Below are 22,860 nucleotides of genomic sequence, written 5' to 3'. Positions count from 1 at the left end.
GGTTCTACTCTTTCTTCAGACCTTCCAAAGCTATGGAAATTAGAGTGAGTCATGGCCTTCAGATCAGAGGCACCAGAAAGTGGGTAACAGAAGTCAGACCTACCATTGACTATTCACCATTCTGCAGCTTTTGAGTTTTGTACTGTGTGTATTTACATTAAGAAAATAAATTATCAAAAAATTATTATTTAAGGTGAATTTCAGTATAATGGCAGGGAAAGAAGCCAGACTGCAGCAGGTTGAGAATGATTCAGAGAGATGAGAAAATGGAGAAATTACTTGCAGACATCTTTTTCAAGAAGGATCCCTCTATGGGGCCGGCCCAGTGGCGTGGTGTTTCTGTTTGTATGCTCGGCTTTGGCAGCCCGGGGCCCGCTGGTTCAGATCCTGGGTGCAGACCTACATGCCACTCATCAAGCCATGCCGTGGCACAGTCCCACATAAAACAGAGGAAGACTGGCAACAGATGTTAGCCCAGGGCCAATCTCCCTCACCAAAAACAAACAAACAGAAGCATCCCTCTGAAGGAGATGAGAAAAATAGGATTATAATAGTTTGACAAGATATCATGTGCTGTTCTGAAGAAAGTCAAAACTAAAGCATTTTGAATATTAATGAGAAGGAGCGAGTAGAAGTGAGGTTAACAATGCAGCTGGTAAAGGGTAACGAGGGAGGCAGCACAAGGTCTGAAGAGGCAGGAGAGTTCGCAATTCAGAGTATGGAGAGGGTACATTTTCACCAGAAATGCCTTGCACTGGATGTGACGGATCCTTTCCCCACGTGCATCCCCCTTTCTTCCTATATCCAGCCCAGGAGTAGAGGAGGAAGCTCTCCAGGCTGGGCCTCAACAGTCTAAGCCAATTGGCAAAATCCTGACTCCTCTGACACAGTAATTGGTCCAGGAATGGGCATGTGACCTGATGCTGGCTGATAAGACCTAAGGACACATGCAGTGGGGCTTCAAGAAGAGGTTCTCACTCTTCTGGGAGGACAGCAGGAAGCCAGCCATCTCTTTGTCCTGCTCAAAATGAATGAGGACGCATGTGGCCCCAAGTGCTGCTGGCAGCCGTCCTGTCACCACAGGCGAACTACCTCCAGGATGAAGCCAACACTTGGATGAAGAGCAGAGATGAAGAGATCCTGGATTCTTGATGAGATCTCTGAGCCACTGGGTCAACCAGCCCTGAAGCCTGCCCTCCGTTTGGACTTCTAGGATAAAAATTACATTAAGCTGGGTTGTCCTATACTCGTACCCTGTAGCTCTCTCACTATGAAACATCCCTTCCACTGTGACAAGAGGAATAGACAAACAGGGAAGCAGGAATTGAGAGAATCATGCCTGATGGTTCCAGTTTTTCTCTGTAAAGTAAAAGGTGATCTAGATGCTAAGAGTGAGGAGGAAGCTGGGAGGAGTGATGACGACTGGAGCTGGCTGTTCAGGGGAATGCGAAAGAGAGCTGCCCGGGGCTACGTGGAGGGTGTGGCAGGCAGTGCTGAGCGCCCACAGGAGGGTTTTGAGACATTTCCCCGCTGCGAACAGCAGGAAGCTGTGCCACTCACCCAAGACCACCATCCTGTGGGGACAGCTTCTGGGTTCGCCCTAGTGGATCAACAGGACAAGAGGAAAAGGAGTTGAGGCGTCAGCACAATAGCAGGTAAGGAGGTCGACTCCAGGGTCTAGGCCTGACTTGGAAGGGAGTGAGAGGAGGAAGGGGCTGTCAGTCAGGAAAAAACAAAAGGACAGACAGACCAGATAACTCATCGGATCAAAGAACAGGTACAGAGGAAGTGAGAGCACCAAGGAGATAATGCCGACAAAGGTCCTAGTGAGCAGCATTAATTGTCCTGAGAACAACACAGAGCAGTGCTCTGGGCCCAGCACCGCCCTCGCCTTGCTGCCTGCTCCACCCCTAGCCCTTGAGTGTTGTTCCAAGATTAACTGGAGTAGATAAATCCTCATCTCACTGAAGCTGGACAGACACAGATAAGAACTCAGGCCTAACTTTCCGACATCACCCAAGCCACATGCACATGGCAGCTTGGAGGGGAAATGCTTTCCAGGTCATGCCGATGTTTCTGAAAGCTCTGTAGGGAAAGAAGACACTCTGTGAAGGAGAAATGAGGGACAGTGCAAGACAAGCATTCTTTAAACTGGTCCTTTTAAAGAACTCACCTCTGCATTCATCTTGGTCTCTTCCTCCAGCGGCTGTGAAGACAAAAGCAGAGGTTCAGGACTCTGGTGGCACCCGCCCCAAAATCCATGCAGACACTCCCCTTTGCCACCCCACTTCCTCCCCAACCACTTTGTCCCATTGGCCCCATCTTCCCCAAATGCCTCCACCACATTGTGCTGTCCAGTAAGGGTACACAGGCCAGTGTCTGATTCTGAGGGTGGTGGTGGCTGATTCCCCTGGGATGACAGGCCAGTACTGTTTTTCTAAAGAAGGACATTTCTAACCCCCAAGGTCCATCTCTTTTACAGGGAGAGTAGTTGTAAACACGATGCCTCCATGTACTTAAAAGAATGATGCACTTCCCAAAGTGGGTGCTCAGAGAGGACAGCTCATATCTGCCTTTCTTTTACGGGGACAAGAAAGGCAGTAAAAATATGCACGTCTTTTTTTTCCTCCTAGCTGAGTTTCCAAAGGACTTCAATGTATGACGTTAAAAGAACAGTTCAACAGGCGAGTCTGAACCATTAGCATTGAGGAGGAGGAAGGAGGGAGCAAACAGGCGAGCATGAGTCAGAAGGAATGAGAAAAGAGAAGGGGAAGATAAGGGGAAGCAGGAGAGAGAAGGAAAAGAAATAAGGAACTAGTGCGGACTAACAGTGGTTCCCAAGCTTAACGAACTCCTAGTAGTGCTTTCTGAAAAAGCGTACTTCTGGGTTCCACCCTAGAGATTCTGATTCAGGAAGTCTACAGGGGAGGCGAGGCTAAGAATCTGCATTTTCAACAGGCATCCAGGAGATGGTGTACAGTCAGTCAGAGAGCCACACTTGGAGAAACACTAGCATTGAGAGTAGAACACAGAGGCCCATAAGGATAAACTTTCTCATTCATTTTTCAGAGCTGTTAGAATTGCCACTTGATTTTAACAAAGACCTGAGCAGGCAATGGCAGGGTGAGTGGGTAACCAGAGGTGATGGAGAAAGGACTAAAGATGCCTCCCCAGTTCTTCCACCTGAGTGGGATGTCCAGGAAGCCAACGCAAGTGACCGCCCCAAGTTCCAGGAGAGGAAGGAGGGCCCTCCAAGGCCTCGGGGAAGGAAAGGCTCTGGCAGCCCCTGTCCTTGGACCCAACCCTGCATTTGATCTTATTCTCTTTCAAAATATAGGAAGGATTAAGCATAGTGATGATAACCATGAGTGATAAAACTGAAATAATAACACCCGTTAAAAAAAAATCTGGACTCCTGGCAGTCCTACGAACACCTGGGATGATCATCTGGTCTGCGTGTCGAAAATACTGTTCTCAGTAACTGCCCTCCCTTCTCTCTTCCTCTCCTCCTTCTTGCTTTCAGAGTGGGTCTCGTGAGCCACCCTCCCAGCATACATGCTGTCTTTCCTTTTGCAATCTGGAGTCTTTTCATGTTTACTGGAAAATCTGAAAAAGGGAACTTGCTAGAAGACAAATCGTAAAAAGCAGAGAGTGACAAAATGGGTAAGCATTCTTCGCAGATTCTGAGAAGCTGATACCAGCTCAGCACAAGGTTGACATAAGGGAAGTCATATTGTAGAAAAGAAACCATATTATAACTTTGAATGACCTCTGATTAACTAACCCAGACATGCTCTGTAGATTTTAGGGACACTCCCAGCTGCTATAAGTTTCTAACTCTGCTGTTTTGAGTTCCTTAGGAATGTGATTGATGCGGGGTCGGTGAACCGAGGAGTCAAAGAAAGATTTTCTTGGACTCTCAAGGTCTGGCAGTAGTGCTCTTTTATTTAGAGAATAGTGTGGAATAGCATGGGGACAGGACCCATGGGCAGTCAGAGCTGTTGCGTGGGGACAGGACCCATGGGCAATAAGAGCTGCTGCTGCTGCTGCTGCTGCTGCAGCAAACATGGGCTGAGGGTAGGGCTAAATTTAAGGCACAGGTATGTGAGTTCTCTCTTTACAAGACAAAGGAAAGAATATGCAAAAAGAGTTGTTAAAATGGTATCAGTGCCAGTGGGGTCTGGTTATTGGGTGGTCCTATAACTTTTAGATAAGAATCAGACTGGATTAAGTAAATGGCAGAAGCCACTACCTTAAATATTATTTTCAGCTAAAGACAAAGGAGGATGTTGGTGGTGGGGGGAGTCATCTACATGAGGTTACCAGACAAACATAATAAACAAGACTTAAGTCCTTGCTGTCCCCATTAAGTTTCTAGAGATAAGGTCATCCCCCCTTCCTCCTGGTGCAGAGAGGGAGACACCCCCCACAGATGGAGATTTCCTTCACAAACGCAAATGTCTCTCATCAAAGGGCAAGCAAATTCTACTCCTCAGAGCCTCCTTCTCATCTGCAGTTTTTAACAGTAGCCAGCCTAAAATAATCTTCATCATGATGACGCCCAGGCAGAGAGTCGGTGCTGAGGGCCATCATCAATGACAAGTGAAAGATCAGGGTATAGGATGTTGTTCTGGTCTCTGATGCAAATCCAGTAAAACAAAGGACTATCAGGAACTGAGACCAGATGTCTGTCCCACCTGGAGATCAGATGGAGGCCCCACTGGGATTGGTCTCTTTTTTGGGGACTGTTAAAATTGGGTCATCTATACTTCCTACTCTTCTGGTTGGACACTTGATTACAAAATGTGCCTTTAATGTTGTTTGAAAACTGTTGAGCAAGGTACAAAATTCTAATAATGCAAAATGGCAACCTGAAGCTGGGAACAAGAGAATATTTCCAAACGAGTGCTAAACAGTTTCATTCCTCTAACCGGGATCTAAGCCCCAATTCAACAGGAAGTAGCTACATTAGTTGTCACCCCGAATCCCTCAAGACTGAGGAATGACCAAAGAATAGGAGGAATTGAAACCGGCAGAGAGTTAGCCATTGATTATTAAGTAGCTAGTAACTAAAGGTTTTTTTCCTTTTTGCAATTACTGATTATAGCTTTTAGCTGTTTGACCCACCCATTGTTAACTGTGCTGTTTAGGCAAGATGCTATCTGACTCCCACTAGGTTCTCATAGATAATGTCTCCCTGGAGCCTGGGTCACCATGGTAATGGGTGTGTGAGCTGTTTTTCAGGAATTAGAACTCCTTGTCCACTTCAGGCTGGTTGAGACCACCAACTCATCAACTGGGCCCATGCAGATGTCCGACAGGCAACATTTTGCCATCAAGAGGCTAAAAACTCCATCCTCAGATCATGCTCCACCATTTTGTGAACACGCGTCCTGTGAAGAGGCATGAAGTCTGACTACACTTGTGCAGATTATCAATTACCTCACCTCTCCTCACCTCCAATCATCTGCCTCCACTTTTCAGACCACCTTGCTTCCTACCCCATAAATATCTCTGAGTCCCTATTTCAGGGAAGCAGATTTAAGACTCATTCTCTTGCTTCCTCACCTGGCTGCCTAATGATTAAACTCTCTCTCTGCTGCAATCTTGTTGTCTTGGTGTTTGGCTTTCTGGGTGATGGGTAAAAACGAACCCGGTGCAGTAACAGAGTTAGTAGGAGTGTGATGTCTTCTTATGCATAAAATATCTCAGAAGGATATGCAAAACCAGGGGGAAAAGTCAGAAGTAAGCCAAGGAAGAGGACTGGGCAACAGTCTGGACTGCAGGGGCTCTCCAGAGAAGGAGCCCTTCCCTACATAGATGCCCTCCCCAGCACTCTACTGTGTTTTACTTATATTTCTAATAACTTTAGTTTAAGTTTCCCATGGAGTTCACATGTGAATGGGGAAGTCAGATAACAAAATGCACAAATACAAGGAGGATGATAACAGTTTTGAGCCCACTTGTGTCAGCTACTTTATATGCACGAACCCTAATGCCTGAAACCTTGGCAAAAAAGCTAATATTCAGTCCATTTTACAGACGAGGTACCTGAAGTTCAGGGTGGTTAAAGCACTTGGTCTCTTAGTCAAGGCCTTGTGGGATGGCACTGTAATTTTCAGAGTTTCTGTTTCTAGAGCCAAACCCAGAATACCCCAGAGACCAGCTCCTGCCTTACACTCACCCAGAGGGCTTGTACGATAAATAGGAGACCTGGTGTTTGGTCCTGCTTTAGACCTGGACTAGCCAAGTGACCATGGTGAAAAAGGTTCCTCATCTGTAGGCTGAACAGTCAGACGTCATCTCTAAAGTTCTGTTCCAGCTCTAAAATGCCCCGATTCCCAGAAAAGGAAATACAGGTGACTCTTAAAAGAAGTAGAACAATGTTCAACCTCAGTCATGATCACAGAATGCAAATTGCGATTTCACCCAGATGCTCTATCAGACTGACAGAGATCCAAATGTTTGCCACAGTGTGTTGGTCAAAGCATGGGGAAGAACACTCTGACAATATTGCAGAACTACAGATAGGTAGTATCTCTATGGAGGGCAGTTTAGAAACATCTATTAAAATTCCAAGGGCCAGCCCCAGGGGCCTAGTGGTTAAGTTCAGCGCACTCTGCTTCGGCAGCCTGGATTTGGTTCCCAGGCGTGGACCTACATCACTCGTCTGTTAGTGGCCATGCTGTGGTGGCAATTCACACATAAAAGGAGGAAGATGAGCAGCAGATGTTAGCTCAGGGTCACTCTTCCTCAGCAAAAAACAAAAAACAAAAAAATGAAATTACAAAATGTACACGACCTCTGACCTAGCAATTCCACTGCTTCCTATTTCTGTCTCCAGCCCCTAAACCACATTCAGGACAAACTGTTAAATTGCCCTGAGTCCTCTTGTAGGAATGTTACTAGCACTTATCCTCCCTTTCTAATGAGCACTTCCAGGAAAGCTTTCCTATAAAAATAGTCTATAAAACATTATTTACAAATTTTGCTGCTTTCCCACAGAATCTGGGGAAAGCAAAATAAAAGAAAATTAAAAAAACAATCTGGAGAGATGTATGTGCACGAGAAAGAATGCCACCTAGAAATCCTACTGCATCAGGCATCAGCGATCTACTTCCTAGGATAAACTGCATTGTCATTTATAAAGCACGTTCAACTGGGGTATCCTGGCCAGAGCCTCTCCACGCTCTTTCCCCATCAGTTTTCAACTCTCTTATAATAAAATGGCACTGTCGGGAGAGGCAGCAACTCCAGGCCAGGTGAGATCTGGGTCCACCTTTCAACACCGTCCCTGCCCCCAGCACACATCTTTCCCATCTTCCCCACTATACTGTCAAGACCAGTTAAAGTTTCAACAGAACCCAGGGAGAGCTTTCTTCTTTATTTTAATATAGTCTAAAAGATCTAAGACCTAATCCTATAACAAGAAGATTTAGGTTGGTCTGTTTTATTTAAAAGGTTTAATATTTAAACGGTCAAACACTAAAAGGCTTTAAGTTGCTGACTTTTAGTGATACACTTAGAAAGATTTATAGACTTCTTTTTTAGATTTTTGACTTTTTTTTCTTTATTTGCATTTTCATTTTTTAATCAATCTAAACTGTATTTTGGTAATATGGCATAAGACCCTGACTGTACTTCTCCCCAAATAGTTGAGTTGTTCCCACATCTTTCATTGAATATTTCATCCTTTCCCTCAATGACTCATACTTAACTTCTTATGAATATGGTTATTCTTTTTTTCACTATCTCTGCTGTGTCATCGACCTCTACGCTCATGCCCATGATACACCGTTCACACGATTACGGCCTTACAATACAGTCATGTGTTGCTTAATGAGGGGGATGTGTTCTGAGAAATGCATCATGAGGTGATTTTGTCATTGGGCGACCATGATAGGGTGTCCTTGCACAAACCTAGAAGGTACAGGCCACTACACACCTAGGCCCCATGGAACCACTGTCAGCTGCGTGCTCCGTCAATTGACTGGGACATCGTTATGTGGTGCATGACTATACGTTTTGGCATCTGGTAGTTCAAGTTTTCTCATGAACGTGTTCAGGATTCTTACCTACTCTTGCTTGTTCAGATCTCCAGATTAATTTTAGAACATCTCTGTCAAGTTAAAAAAAAATTCCACTGGGACTGTGCCTATGATTGCATCGAATTTATAAATTAAATTAGGGTTAATGAATAAGCCTTCCCATCCAGAAATATATGGTGTGACTCTCTAGGAGCAGACACTTAAAAAGACACGACAAGAAGAAGAAGACTCTTGAGTTAGTTCCTGAGTTATTGCAAAATGACAAATAACGGCTCAGGCTGTTAAAGAAAAAAGTCATTGCTTTTGCATAAATAAGCTGCTTACAGCGATTTAAAGTAGGCTTCTCCTTCCCCCATACCTACCGCAGCAGCTCTACTACACACTGCTGGAGTCTGAGCTTTGACCCCAAAACATGATGCACGCAGGTGCACACAGACATGTTCTCTCTCTGGGGGATAAAGAGCCCGCCTGTGACTCAAGAGGCTGGAATTCTAGAATCCTAAACACGACACTCACAAGCTGTGTGACCAAGCCTGGGGCATGTGGTCTCCCAGTGCCTTGGTTTCTGCAGCTTGGTAAGTGGGGGAGCGGGGGGCAGTGCAGATGAACCTAGATAAAGTTAGATGACCCCGACACTCTCAGTGCTGACACACTATAATTCTAACCCACTTTACTTCTATTTTTTTATTCTCCTTTGGTTTAGCTTCCTTGGTGTGTGGATCGGTTTACTGGAGGTCATCAGCTTCTCTTCTAGTTATCTCAGAGGCAGACACAGGTAAACTAGGACAAGACTCAGGTCATCAGAGCTGGTGAAGCTGCTACCACTGAGGCCCCAGGCACAAAAGTGCCAACTAGGTGAGGCTCTCCTTGGCACTCTCCCGAACATAAGCCTCTGTCTTCCCCACCCTGCCTTTCTAGCCCCTCCCACCTGCTCCAGTCCCTCCTACTCCTCCTCATGCCACTTCTAAACCTTCTTCCTTTTATTGAAATTGATCTGGATATAACAGGAGAGAAATGAGATAGTAGGAGTCAAATTACTCTTACTAAAGAATACACGTCTAGTATATTTAAACTTGTGAGTTTAAATGTTTTTCACCAGGTTTAAAAAGAGCAGCTTAGTAACAAAATAATTGCAGAACAACGTGCAACTCAATTTCAAAGCTGGGTTGAGATCAGGAGACATTCTGGGGCCCTGCACATATTGTTAGGCATTGATCCCTCAGAAGGTCCAGGTCATAACCTTGGTCCCCTATTGCTGAAAGACTGGTTCTTTCTGGCCAAGTGCCATAAGAAACTATGAACCGCGAGAACAGCTGAGCACAGCACAACTGACAAGACGGGGGCGGCAGGGCAAAGGAACACAAATCTTCCACAGAAGCAAAACATATGTAGGTTTAACTCTTCTTTTTAACATTTTAAAAGTCAAAAGCTCAATAATGCTTTTAAAGATATTTAGAGAGAAACACGTTTTCTTTCCTTAGCAGACCAATCAGGACTTTTACAGGCAAGATTTCACAACCTGTTGTGACCTTAATATCATTTACATAAATCACCTTATTCTCTACACTGAGCACATCATATTCTTTCTCTGTTTGAGTTTCCTATGCAGTTTTTTTCCAGCTTTATTGAGATGTAACTGACATATAACATTGTATAAATTTAAGATATAAAGTGATGATTTGATACAGGTATATATTTCCTATGCAGTCTTTTTGAGAGGCTGCAAATCCTCAGATTTCAGATGGGAAACTTTAAGGCCCTTTTAAACTCTGAGGTTCTATGATGTAGTTTCTGTAAGGATAAAGGAAAAAAGGGAAACAAAGTACAAGAAAAATTATCCTGTACAAGTGCAAGGTATGTATAAAATATCCAACTATTTATTCAAACACCAGCACACATATGTCTTAGTACACCAAACAGCACAATTGAGTTGAAATACGGAGGATTAAAAAATTTAAAGAGGGCCAGCCCCGATGGCCTAGTGGTTAAGTTCAGCATGCTCTGCTTCAGTGGCCCGGGTTTGGTTCCTGGGCACAGACCTACACCACTTGTCAGTGGCCATGCTGTGGCAGCAGCTCACATATGAAATACAGGAAGACTGGCAACAGATTTTTAGCTGAGGGCAAATCTTCCTCAGCAAAAAAACCCACACAAAACACAAACTTAAAGAAATCTTGCAGTAAAGTTGATCAAGATGGCAACACAAGAGGCCCCTGTGCTCCCTTCCTCCCAAAGCTGCATAGAAGGCACAGTTACACACAGAGAAATTCCCTCTGAAAAAGATCCAAAAACTAGCTCCCTTGCGAATGAGAAAAACTCACACCAAAACAGGTGGGAAAGGTTGAGACACACTCTTGCCATAAACCAAACCCCTGGTGTAACGCCGTACAATCAGGAAGGAACCTCCAACTCCCAGCTTCTCCCTGAGATGTAAAGGGTCTGGACCTCAAATCTAACACCACAACTTTTAAGACTCAAACCCTAGAGATGGGCCCCCAAAACACCTAGCTCTGAAAGCCAGTGGGGCTTGCATCCATAAAACCACAAGAGCACAGCAAACAAAAAAGGAGTTCCCAACAGGTGCATGAGCACTTGCCACAGCTATCATGGCAGGACTCAGCACAGAAGAAGCAGGAAAAATGCCCATTTGCCAGTCTTTCCCTTAAAGGGGTTTATCTGCATTGTTTACAAGCTGCTGCTTGAGAGTCAGGCTCTAACGTAAGCACAGGTCTAGGGCCTGCCTGGAATGCTCCTCAGAGACGGAGGAAGCCAGTGTACACCTACCCGACCTTCCTCCTCCAGCCCACACCAATAACAAAACCAAGTTGCCTGTATCTCCCTGGAAGGGTCTCGCACACATGTCCGGTGCCCCAGTTTTTGTGGCAAATGCCTGAGAGATGGGCTCCCAGATCGCAAGACTCTGTTAGCAATGAGGCTTACATTCACGAATCCCACAGGACTGTAGCAACTAATGAAACAGTTCTTATCTGGCACAGGAGCACCGTTCCCAACCCAGCTCTGCGACTATACACCTGGGCCTAGCACAGAGGGAGCAGGCAAAAACACCTCCCTGCCAGTTTCTCCCTGGAAGGGGCTTAACCACATACTTTTCCAGATGCTGCCTGAGGGTCCACCTTCTAATAAGCCTGCATCTCAGTGCTGACTGCAATCCTCCCCTTCGGGACACTGAGGGGTCCTGGCACACTCTCAACTACTGGGAGCCACTATGGAAAAACGGTAACTTCAACAGCTGCAAAGGTATGAGAGACAACCAGGAGCTCAGGCCAGGCTGGTTGATGAGGTCCATCTCCTACATGAGACCACTCTCTAAAGACTGAAAGATGTGGCGGTTTTATCTAATTCACAGAAACCAACATAGACAGTCAAAGAAAACGAAAAAATAGAGAAATATGTTCCAAACAAAAGAACAAGATAAATCTCCAGAAACAGATCTTAATGAAACAGTGATAAGTCATTTACCCAACAGAGTTCAAAATAATGAACATAAGGATGTTCACTAAGGTCAGGAGAGCAATGCACGAACAAAGTGAGAATTTCAACAAAGAGATAGGAAATATAAAACAGTACTAAACGAAAATCACAGAGATGAAAAATACTATAATCAAACTAAAAAATTCAATACCAGGATTCAACAGCAGACTAGATAAACAAAAGAAAGGATCAGCAGACTGGAAGACAGGGCAGTGGAATTAATAAAATCAGAGAAACAAAAAGAAAAAAAGTATGAAAAGAGTGAAGATAATTTAAGGGATTTATGGGACACCAACAAGCAGATCAAATCCACATTATAGGGGTCCAAGGAGGAGAGAGAAAAATGGGGAGAAATCTTATTCAAAGAAATAATGGCTGAAAAAACTTCCATTACCTGGAGGAAGAAACAGACATTCAGATCCAGGAAGCCCAAAAAGGACCAAAGAAGACAAATCCAAAGAGACCCATGACAGGACACGTTATAATTATATTGTCAAAAGTTAAAGACAAGGAAAGAATCTTAAAAGCAGTGAGCTAAAAACTTGTTAAATACAAGGGAATCCCCCATAAGACTATCAGCATATTTGTCAGCAGAACTTTGCAGGCCAGAAAGGAATGGGATGATATATTTAAAGTGCTGAAAGAAAAAAACTATCAACCAAGAATACTCTACCTGGCAAAGCTGTCATTCAGAATTGAAGGAGAGATAAAGAGTTTTCCAGACAACAAAAGCTGAAGGAGTTCATCACCATATATCAGCCTTAGAAGAAATGTTAAAGGGAGTTCTTCAAGCTGGAACAAAAGGATGCTAATTAGTAACAGTCACACATGAAAACCTCACTGGTAAAGGTAAGTATACAGCTAAGTTCAGAATACTCCAATGTTATAATGGTTATAGGTAAATCACTTATAAATAGTATGAACGTTAAAAGACGAACTATTAAAAATAGCTATAACCACAACAATTTGTTAACAGATACGCAAAGTAAAAAGATGTAAATTGTGACATCAAAACATAAAATGTGGGAGAGAGAGTATATAACAGTAGAGCTTTAGTATGCATTTGAAGGTAAGTTGTTAGCTTAAAGTAGACTCTTATTAATATGTTTTATGCAAGCCTCATAGCAACCAGAAAGCAAAAGCCTATAGTAGACACATGAAGGAGAAAGAAAAAGAATAAAGCGTACCACTATAGAAAATCATCTAATCACAAAGGAAGATGGCAAGAGAGGAAAAAAGGAACAAAGGAATTACAAAACAACCAGAAAACAATGAACAAAATGGCAACAGTAAGTCCCTTACTATCGATAATTACTTTAAATGTAAATTGACCACATACAATCAAAACACACAGAGTAGCTGAGAGATTAAAACTAAAACAGAACAAGACTCAACTACATGCTTCCTACAGAGACTCACTTAAGCTTAAAGGACCCACACAGACTGAAAGTGAAGGGATGGAAAAAGATATGCCACACAAATTGAACCGAAAAAGCCAGGGGTAGCTATACACATCACACAAAACTGATTTTACCAAAGACTATAAAAACAGACAAAGAAGGTCATTATATAAATGATAAAGGGATCAATTAATCAAGAGGATATAATATTTGTAAATATTTATGCACCCAACATGGGAGCACCTAAATACAGAGAGGAAATATTAACAGATCTGAAGAGACAGCAACACAATAATATCATGGGACTTCAATATCCCACTTTCAATGGATATATCATCTAGACAGAAAATCAATAAAGAAACATTGGACTTAAACTATACATTAGAACAGATGGACCAAACAGACATAGAACTTTCCATCCAAAAGCAACAGAATACATATTCTTCTCAGGCGCACATGGAACATTTCCAGGATAGCTCATACATTAGGCCACAAAATAAGTCTTAAAAATGTAAGAACACTGAAATTATAACAAGCATCTTTTCCAACCATCATGGTATGAAATTATAAATCAATCACAAAAAAATCTGGAAAACTCACAAATATGTGAACATGCTGCTGAACAACCAATGGGTCAAAGAAGAAATCAAAAGAGAAATAAAAAAAATATCTTGAGAGAAAGAAAATGGAAACACAATAGACAAAAACAGGGGATGTAACAAAAGCAGTTCTGAGAAGTTTATAGCAATAAATGCCTAAATTACTAAAAAAGAAAAATCTCAAATAACAACCTAACTTTATACCTTAAGGAACTAGCACAGAGTTAGTAGAAAGAAGAAAATAACAAAGATGAGGGCAGAAATAAATGAAACAGAGATGAAAAAGCTAATAGAAAAGATCAATGAAACTAAGAGCTAATTTTTTGAAAGACAAATAAAACGTAACACTTTTAAAAGTTTTGACAAAACTTAAGCTAGACCACCAAGAAAAAAAGAGAGAGAACTCAACTAAATAAAATCAGAAATTAAAGAGGAGACATTACAACTGATACCACAGAAATACAAAGGATCATAAGAGACTACTATGAACACATATTCATCAACAAATTGGACAACCTAGAAGAAATGGATAAACATACAACTTACCAAGACTGAGTCATGAAGACATAGAAAATCTGAACAGATCAATTACTAGTAAGGAGACTGAATCAGTAATCAAAAACCTCCCATCAAAGAAAAGTCCAGGATCAGATGGCTTCAATGGTGAATTCCACAAAACATTTAAACAAGAATTAATGCCGATCCCTCCCAACCTCTTCCAAAAAACTGAAGAGCAGGAAAAACTTCCAATCTCATATTACAAGGCCAGCATGACCCTGATACCAAAGCCAGACAAGTACACTACAGAAAAGTAACTACAGGCCAATATCCCTGATGAACACAGGTGCAAAAATCCTCAACAAAGTATTAGCAAACCAAATTCAACAACACATTAAAAAGATCATATACCATGATCACACGGGATTTATTCCAGAGATCCAAGGATGGTTCAATGCTGCAAATCACTAAATGTGATACACCACATTAACGAAATGAAGTATAAAAATCACACGATCATCTCTACAGATGGAGAAAAAGCATTTGACAAAATTTAACATCGTTTCATGACAAAAACTCAACTAACTGGGGATAGAGGGAACAAACCTCATCAAAATAAAGGCCATATACACAAGGCCCCAAACTAAGATCATACTCAATGGTGAAAAGCTGGAAGCATTTCCTCTAAAATTAGGAACAAGACAAGAATGGCCACTCTCGCCACTTTCAGTCATCATAGTATTGGAAGTCCTGGCCAGAACAATTAGGCAAGAAAAAGAAATAAAAGACATCCAAATTGGAAAGGAAGAATCAAAATTGTCTTTATTTGCAGATGACATGGTATTATATACAGGAAACCCCAAAGACTCCACCAAATAACTGTTAGAACTAATCAATGAATTCAGTAAAGTTGAAGGATAAAAATTAATATATAAAAATCAGTTGCATTTCTATACAACAACAATGAAATAACAGAAAGGAAAATTAAGAAAACAATCCCATGCACAATAGCATCAAAGAGAAATAAATACTTAGGAATAAATTTAACCTAGGAAGTGAAGGACCTGTACACTGAAAACTATGACACTGATGAAAGAAATTGAAGACAAAAATAAATGGAAAGATACTCTGTGCTCATGGACTGGAAGAATTTATATTATTAAAATGTCCATATTACCCAAAGCAATTTACATATCCAACGCAATCCCTATCAAAATTCCAGTGGTATTCTTCACAGAAACAGAAAAAACAACCCTAAAATTTGTATGGAATCACAAAAGACCTGAATAACCAAAGCAAGAAGGACAAAGCCGGACGCATCACACTTTCTGATTTCAAACTGTATTACAAAGCTATAGTAATCAAAACAGTATGGTACTGGCATAAAAACAGACACACTGATATGAGACAGCACAGAGATCCCAGAAATAAGCCCACGCATATATGGTCAAATAATTTTTGACAAAAGAGCCAAGAATACACAATGCAGAGGGGGCAGTCTCCTCAATAAATGGTGTTTGGAAAACTGGAGAGCCACATGCAAAAGAAACTGGACCAGTGTCTTACATCAGACACAAAAATCAACCGAAAATGCATTAAAGACTTGAATGTAAGATCTGAAATCATAAATCTACTAGGTGAATATGAAAAGGGTAAGCTCCTAGATATTGGTCTTGGCAATGATTTTTTTGGATTTGACACCAAAAGCAAAGGCAACAAAAGCAAAAATAAACAAGTGGGAGTACATCCTTCTGCACAGCAAAGGAAGCCATCAACAAAACGAAAAGGCAACCTAGGGAATGGGAGAAAATATTTGCAAACCACATATCTGGTAAGGGGTTAATACCCAAAATACATAAGGAACGCATACAACTCAACAGCAAAAAACCCAAATGTTCCCATTTAAAAATAGGCAGAGAAATTGAACAGACATTTTTCCAAAAAAGACATACAAATGGCCAAAAAGTACAGGAAAAGATGCTCAACATCAATAATCACCAGGGAAATGGCAAACAAAACGATAATGAGAAATCATCTCACACGTTAGGATGGCTATTATAAAAAAGACAAGAGAGAACAAGTGCTGGTGAGGATTGGAGAAAAGGAACCCTTCTGCACTGTTGATGGGAATGTAAACTGGTACAGCCACTGTGAAAAACAACATGGAGTTTCCTTACAAAATTAAAAACAGAACTACCGTATGACCTAGCAATCCCACTTCTGGGTATTTATCCAAAGGAAACAAAATAATTATCTCAGAGAGATATGTATGTACTCCCATGTTCACTGCAGCGCTGTTTACAAAAGCCAAGACAGGGAAAAAAGCAAAGTGTTGGTCAATGAATGAAAGGATAAGGAAAAAAAAAAATATATATATATATATATATACACACACACACACAATGAAAGTTTATTCAGCCTTAAAAAAGGAGAACCGGTTATTTGTGACAACATGGATGAACCCAGATGGCATTATGCTAAGTGAAATAAGCCAGACAGAGAAAGACGACTACTGTGTGGTATACTTACATGTGGAATCTAAAACGGGGAAAAAAAAAGTCATATTCACAAAAACAGAGGGTAGAAAAGTGATTCCCAGGAGGTGGGGTGTGGAGAAAACAGGAAGAGGTTGGTAAAAGGGTACAAACTTTCAGGTGTAAGATGAAAGGACGAATAAGGTCTGAGGACCTACTGTATTACATGGTGACCACAATTAACGACACTGTATTGTGTAATTGAAAGTTACTAAGAGAGTAAAACTTAAACATTTTGACACACATATATAAAAGGTAAATGTACGTGAGGAGATGGATGTGTTCACTTACTCAGTGGGGAGAATTCTTTCATGATGCATCTGTATATCACATCATCACATCGTACACTTTAAGTATCTTAGAATTTTTTGGTCAATTATGCCTCAATAAAGCTGAAAAAAAAATCCTGCAGTAGCTAAAACAGTACAACTTGACATTACTGCATGAAACAGAGCCAGAGGTCAAAAGCAGCAATGGCCTACATGTATGTGTGCTTTATTTTTCAAAAACATTTTTTGTCTATCTTCTTTTACTCCCACAGTATCCCTTAAGAAGTGGAGCCCCCAAACCCTCATTCTGCAGAGGCAGGAAGACAGCAGATCACCTGTTGAAGGTGGTTCTCCATCCGACCCCCTCCCACCCCCCCAGAAGGCTGGCTGACCTCCCCAGGCTGCATCACCAGGGCTCCTTCACCCTGCAGCTTCCACTTGGCTTTGGCCAGAGGAGGGGATCAGCGGTTAGAGGAGGGGAAAGAGAGAGGCCAGTGTGCTTATTCCCCACCTGCCCGTCTTGCTGGACTGCTGCTCTGGCAGTGGCTGCATTCTGCCACGGCCACAGCAGCCCTGGAGAGCGGCCCCTCCTCCACGATTCCAACCACTCACCTCCCCCGAGCTCTGGTACCACAGTCCCTTCCTGCCCCATCAGACCAGGGTGGGGATGGCCCTCTACCAAGGCTCTTCTCTGGGTGCTTCATCATCCCTTTTTGGTTCCCCGAATCCTACCAACTCTTCTCTAAAGAATCCCCTCAAAAATTCCTTTCATTTTTGTGATTTTTCCTGTTGCGATCCCAAATGATAAATCTGTCTGCCAAAATCTCACAGTAAATTAACGATACAGCCAGGACTAAGCTTCCTTAGCTTAGCTTAGCTTAGCTTAGTTTATGCCTCTCTTTCCATCTCAGTCTCTCCCACAGGCAAACTGGAATATGAACCTCTCCAAGCAAGATGGCAATAATTTAGTGATTTCCATTACCTCACTGGCTCTCAACCAACATTTCTGATTGACATGATGGGGAGAAGGGGGAGAATGCCAGGAATCCTGCTAAACATCCTATAGTGTACAGGACAGGCCCCCACAACAAAGAGTTCTTCAGCCCCAAATATCAATAGTGTCAAGGCTGAGAAACTCTGGATTACTCATCATGCAGAATGAACCACAGCTGTGACCTTCCTCCCTTTTTTCTCCTCTCTGAAATGCTCTCTCAGATACCTGTAATCATTGCCCCAAAGCCAGGCCACTGGCAGAAGCATGGGGAAGATTTAGGGAGAGGGGGACCTTCTCAGATGGGGTCAGGTGCTGGCCTGAGAGGTCCAAGGGTAAAGGTAACAGCAACCCTCCCCCTCAAGACTGGATTTCCCTTCCACGGAGGGCACTGGATACTTCGGGGCCTATCAGGGAAAATAAAATGGCAACATGGGACAAAAGTCTGGAAATAAACACATCAAAATATTAACAGTAATTACATCTTTGAGTGGTGGAATTTTTAGTGATTTAGTTTCTTTTTGCTTATCTATATATTTTAAATTTTGCTATAAAGGTTAGTTAACATTTGTATAAATATTCAAAACTCTTTAAAAAGTTATAAATTATGCCATATTTACCGACTCCATCTCTCCCAGCCCCAATTCCTCAACTGAATAGCCTTCCCACGGCACTATGTCAGGGTGCTCTAATAATGAAACCCACAGAAAACTGTCCTTATAGCTGATTATCAGGAAAGGCTCCGCTTCCTCCAAGGCCGTTAATATCTGACGGATGAATGAATGAAGTCGCTAGTATACTTTACTTTCAAATAAGAACGATGTAACTGACCAAGTTGACCTTCCTAGAGACAAATTTGAGACTCAACTACAAAAACAATTGATCTGCACTGTCCTATAAGGTAGTCATTAGACACACGTGGTTATTTAACTAAGTTAATTAAATACAGAATATTTCCATTATCACCGAAAGTTCTTTTTCCTCTTGGGATTTTTCTCTGTTCTTAACGTTGTCTCTGCTCCCAATATCTGGTTATATTTTTTTATATCCATTTGTTACTGTTGTATGTGATTTTGCTGTAAACTATCTTAATTCCTTTGTGAAACAATCAGGGTATCTGTACCTTGAAATATCCGTGTATATATGACTCTGTTGCTGGGAGCTCAGCGTTAGTTTTCTTTTTTTTTTTGGAATGCACTTAACTCATGTAACCCAATATGTAATATTTTTAGTTTCCAAGGAGGAAAGTGCGGCCGGGAGAGGCGAAGGGACGTGCGCCCGACGCGCCCCGGGGCGCAGCGGCCCAGCCCCGCACGCCCGGCTGCCCGGGCCTAGCTGTCTCCCCGCGCCGGAGATGCCGCGACAGGACCATCGCGCAGCCCCGGCCGCCCGGACGACGCCTGCACCTACGCAGCATCAGCCGACTTCTGTCGACAAAAAAAACCGAAACCAGAAGCATTTTTTAAATGAAATACAGATTTAACTTTTTAAATAGTCTGTCTTGGTTTATCTGAGAAGCTCCTCCCGGGGCAGCACGGCGCGATCCCCGACCGCCGCCTCCCCGCCGGGCCCACGCGGGGCGAGGCGGGCGGAGAGGCTGCGCGGGTGCTCGGCGCCGCGGGCCTGGGCCCCAGGGCGGCCGCCCGCCTCCCGCTGGCATCGGCTTTCCAGCGCCCGCCCCGGAGTTTTATAGCAGCAGCCCGCGACCCCACGCCCCTGCGCGCACCTTACCTGCTGCTGGGCACAAAGCTCGAGCTCGGGGCGCAGCCTCTGGGCTCCCCGCGGCCCGCCCTGCGAACGGGGGCGGGAGCCCGGCGCGGATTGGCCGCCCGGCCGGAGGATGCGGGGACGCGCGGGGGAGGCGGGGGCGGGAGGAGAGCGCTGCCGGGCTGTGAGAACCCGGGGCCGGGTCTCATGCCCCTTCCTGGGAGGGCCCAGAGCTAGCGCTGTGCCCGGGTACGGGACCGCGGAACTGGCTGTGAGCGTGCCCGGGCTCTTGGCTGCAGCCCTGCTCCTGCCCTGTTCCCTGCGCTCCGCTTGGCAGCGCGAGTGGGCAGTGGGCGCCTGCCGACGGGAGGGGTCCCTGGGCCAGTGGAGGCGGCCTGGCTGTGCCGGTGTGTTCTGCCCACACGTGGTGGGGGGCATCGCAGCCATCTCCTACGCCCTACTCCCACCACGTGGAACCTGCTAGGTCCTTTTTGAATCAGAGTGAGTAGACAGCCAAGCTTTTTTTTTTTCTTTTTGGCAGTAAAATACACATAACATAAAATTTACCGTCTTAACCATGTTTAAGTGTACAGTTCAGTGGTATCAAATACATTCACGTTGTTGTGCAACCATTGCCACCATCCATCCTCCTAACTCTTGCCATCTTGTAAAACAAACCCTATACCCATTAAACAATAATTTCCCATTATCTCTTGCCCCCAGCCGCTGGCAACCACCATTATTCTTTCTGTCTCTATGATTTGACTACTCTTAAGTACCTCATAAAAGTGGAATCTTACAATATTTGTCTTTTTTGTAACTGGCTTATTTCATTTAGCATAATGTCCTCGAGGTTCATCCATGTAACGTATTACAGAATTTCCTTCTTTTTAAAGACGGAACAATATTCCATTATACATATATACCGCATTTTGCTTACCCATTCATGCGTTGCTGGACACTTGAGTGGCTTCCATGGTTTAGCTATTGTGAATAACGCTACTACAAACACGGGTGTACAAATACCTCTTTGAGACTCTGCTTTCGATTCTTTTGGGTATGTACCCAGAAGTGGAATTGCTGGATAATTTGGTGGTTATATTTTTAATTATTTGAGGAGCCACTACGCTATTTTCCGTAGTGATTATACCACTTTACATTCCCACAAGGGTTCCAGTTTCGCCACATCCTTGCTAACACTTTTCTGTTTTCTTGATAATAGCCATCCCAATGAGTGTGAGGTGGTATCTCACTGTAGTTTTGATTTGCATTTGCCTAATAATTGGTGCTTGTTGGCCATTCGTATCTCTTCTTTGGAGAAATATCTATTCAAGCCCTTTGTCTATTTTTTAATCAGGCTGTTTGGTGTTTTGTTATTGAGTTTTAGGAGTTCTCTATAGATTCTGGATATCAATATTTTATCAGATATATGATTTACAAATATTTTCTCCTATGCCACGGGTTGCCTTTTTATTCTCTTGATAGTGTCTTTGATGCACAAATTTTAAAATTTTCACGAAGTCCAATTTGTCTATTTTTACTTTTGTTACCTATGCCTGTGGTGTCATCTCCAAAAAATTATTGCCAAATCCAATGTCATGAAGGTTTTTTCCTATGTTTTCTTCTAGGAGTTTTATTGTTCTAGGTCTTACCTTTAGGTCCTTGATCCATTTTGAGTTAATTTTTGTCTATGGTGTTAGGTAAGGATCCAACTTCACTCTTTTGCACGTGGAGATCCAGTTTTCCCAGCACCATCTGTTGAATAGACTGTCTTTCCCCATTGAATGGTCTTGGCACCCTTGTCAAAAATCATTTGACCATATATGCAAGGATTTATTTCTGGGCTCTCTATTCTATTCCACTGGTTGTTATGTCTGTCTTTATGCCAGTACCATCCTGTTTTGATTACTTTAACTTTTTGATAAGTCTTGAGAAAGTGTGAGTCCTCCATTTTTGTTCTTTTTCAAGATTGTTTTGGCATTTTGGGGTCGCTTGAGATTCCATATAAATTTTAGAATATATATTTTTTTAATTTCTGGGGAAGAAAAACACCATTGGGATTTTTGTAGGGTTTGCATTGAATCTGTAGATTACTTTGGGAGGTATTGAAATTTTAACAATATTCAGTCCTCCAGTCCATGAACATGAGATGTGTTTTCATTTATTTATGTCTTTAATTTCTTTCAGCAATATTTTTTAGTTTGGTTATACAAGTCTTTCACCTCCTTGGTTAAGTTAATTCCTAAGTATTTTATTCTTCTTGATGCTGTTATGAGTGGAATTGTTTTTGTAATTTCCTTTTCGGGTTGTTCATTGTTGGTGTATGGAAATGCGACTGATTTTTGTGTGTTGACTTTGTATCCTGCTACTTTGCTGAATTCATTTATTGGTTCTAATAGTTTCTGTGGAATCTCTAGGGTTTTCTACATATTAGATCACATCACCTGTGATCCGAACTGACGAACCCCGGGCTGCTGAAGCGGAACATGCGCACTTTACCTCTGTGCCACTGGGCCGCCCCGCCTTCTTCTTAACATTAAAGGAAAAGCCTTCGGTTTTTCACCATTGTGTATGATGTTCACTGTGAGTTTTTCATATATGGCTTTTATTATGATGAGGTAGTTTCCTTCTATTCCTACTTTGTTGAGTGTTTTTATCATGAAAGAGTGCTGAACTTTGCCAAGTGCTTTTCCTGCATCACTTGAGGTGATCATGTATTTTTTTGTCCTTCATTCTGTTGATGTGGCACATTACATTGATCAGTTTTCATATGTTGATTCATCCCACTTGGTCATGGTGTATAATCCTTTTAATATGCTGCTGAATTCTGTTTCCCAGTATTTTGGTGAGTGTTTTTGCATCAATCTTCATAAGGAATATTGATCTGTAGTTTTTTTATAATGTCTTTGTCTGACTTTGGTATCAAGGTAATACTGGCCTCATAGAAAGACTTAGGAAGTGTTCCCTCCTCTTTAATTATTTTGGAAAATTTGAGAAGGATTGGTATTAGTTCTTCTTTAAATGTTTGGTAGAATTCGCCAGCGCAGCTATCCAGTCCAGGGTTTTTCTTTGTGGGGAGATTTTTGATTACTGATTCAATCTCCTTACTAGTTATAGGTCTATTCAGATTTTCTATATTTTCATGATTTAGTCTTGGTAGGTTTTGTGTTTCTAGGAATTTGTCCATTTCATCTAGGTTATCTGATTTCTTGGCAAACAGTTTTTCACAGTACTTTCTGTTAATCCTTTTAGAAATAAAATCAGTAGTAACATCCCTACTATCTTTTCTGATTTTAGTAATTTGTCTTCTCTCTTTTTTTCA

General features: G+C 42.4%; 2 protein-coding genes and 1 long non-coding RNA gene across 8 annotated transcripts in view; 2 read left to right on the top strand and 1 right to left on the bottom strand.

Moving 5' to 3' along the window:
- Positions 1–19,882, bottom strand: part of BLVRA (biliverdin reductase A) — a 64,477-nt gene extending 44,595 nt beyond the window's left edge. The window contains exons 1-3 of one of the 6 annotated variants that reach the window (XM_070264259.1): positions 19,563–19,882; positions 12,214–12,332; positions 2,174–2,206 (exon numbers count right to left, since the gene is read on the bottom strand). In XM_070264259.1, the coding sequence (XP_070120360.1) occupies positions 2,174–2,185 (12 nt within the window). In that variant the 5' untranslated portion in view covers positions 2,186–2,206; positions 12,214–12,332; positions 19,563–19,882. Of the gene's footprint in view, positions 1–2,173; positions 2,207–2,458; positions 2,756–12,213; positions 12,333–16,862; positions 16,989–19,562 lie in introns of those variants that run through there. The other 5 variants (XM_070264258.1, XM_070264260.1, XM_005609106.4 and 2 more) reach the window with 5 other exon arrangements.
- On the top strand, positions 941–5,605 carry LOC138923884 (uncharacterized). Its single transcript, XR_011438113.1, has 3 exons — positions 941–1,655; positions 3,524–3,663; positions 5,245–5,605. It is a non-coding gene; the product is annotated as an uncharacterized lncRNA (long non-coding RNA).
- A 20-nt stretch (positions 19,883–19,902) lies between the features above and the next one.
- Positions 19,903–22,860, top strand: part of COA1 (cytochrome c oxidase assembly factor 1) — a 112,619-nt gene continuing 109,661 nt past the window's right edge. Inside the window, exon 1 of the mRNA XM_070265512.1 lies at positions 19,903–20,039. The gene's annotated coding sequence lies outside the window, so the exon portion shown is untranslated. The remainder of the gene's footprint in view (positions 20,040–22,860) is intronic.

The sequence above is a fragment of the Equus caballus genome, chromosome 4 (genome assembly GCF_041296265.1).
Source record: "Equus caballus isolate H_3958 breed thoroughbred chromosome 4, TB-T2T, whole genome shotgun sequence".
Taxonomy (NCBI): Eukaryota; Metazoa; Chordata; class Mammalia; order Perissodactyla; family Equidae; genus Equus; species Equus caballus.
This window is presented reverse-complemented; position numbering and strand designations above follow the sequence as displayed.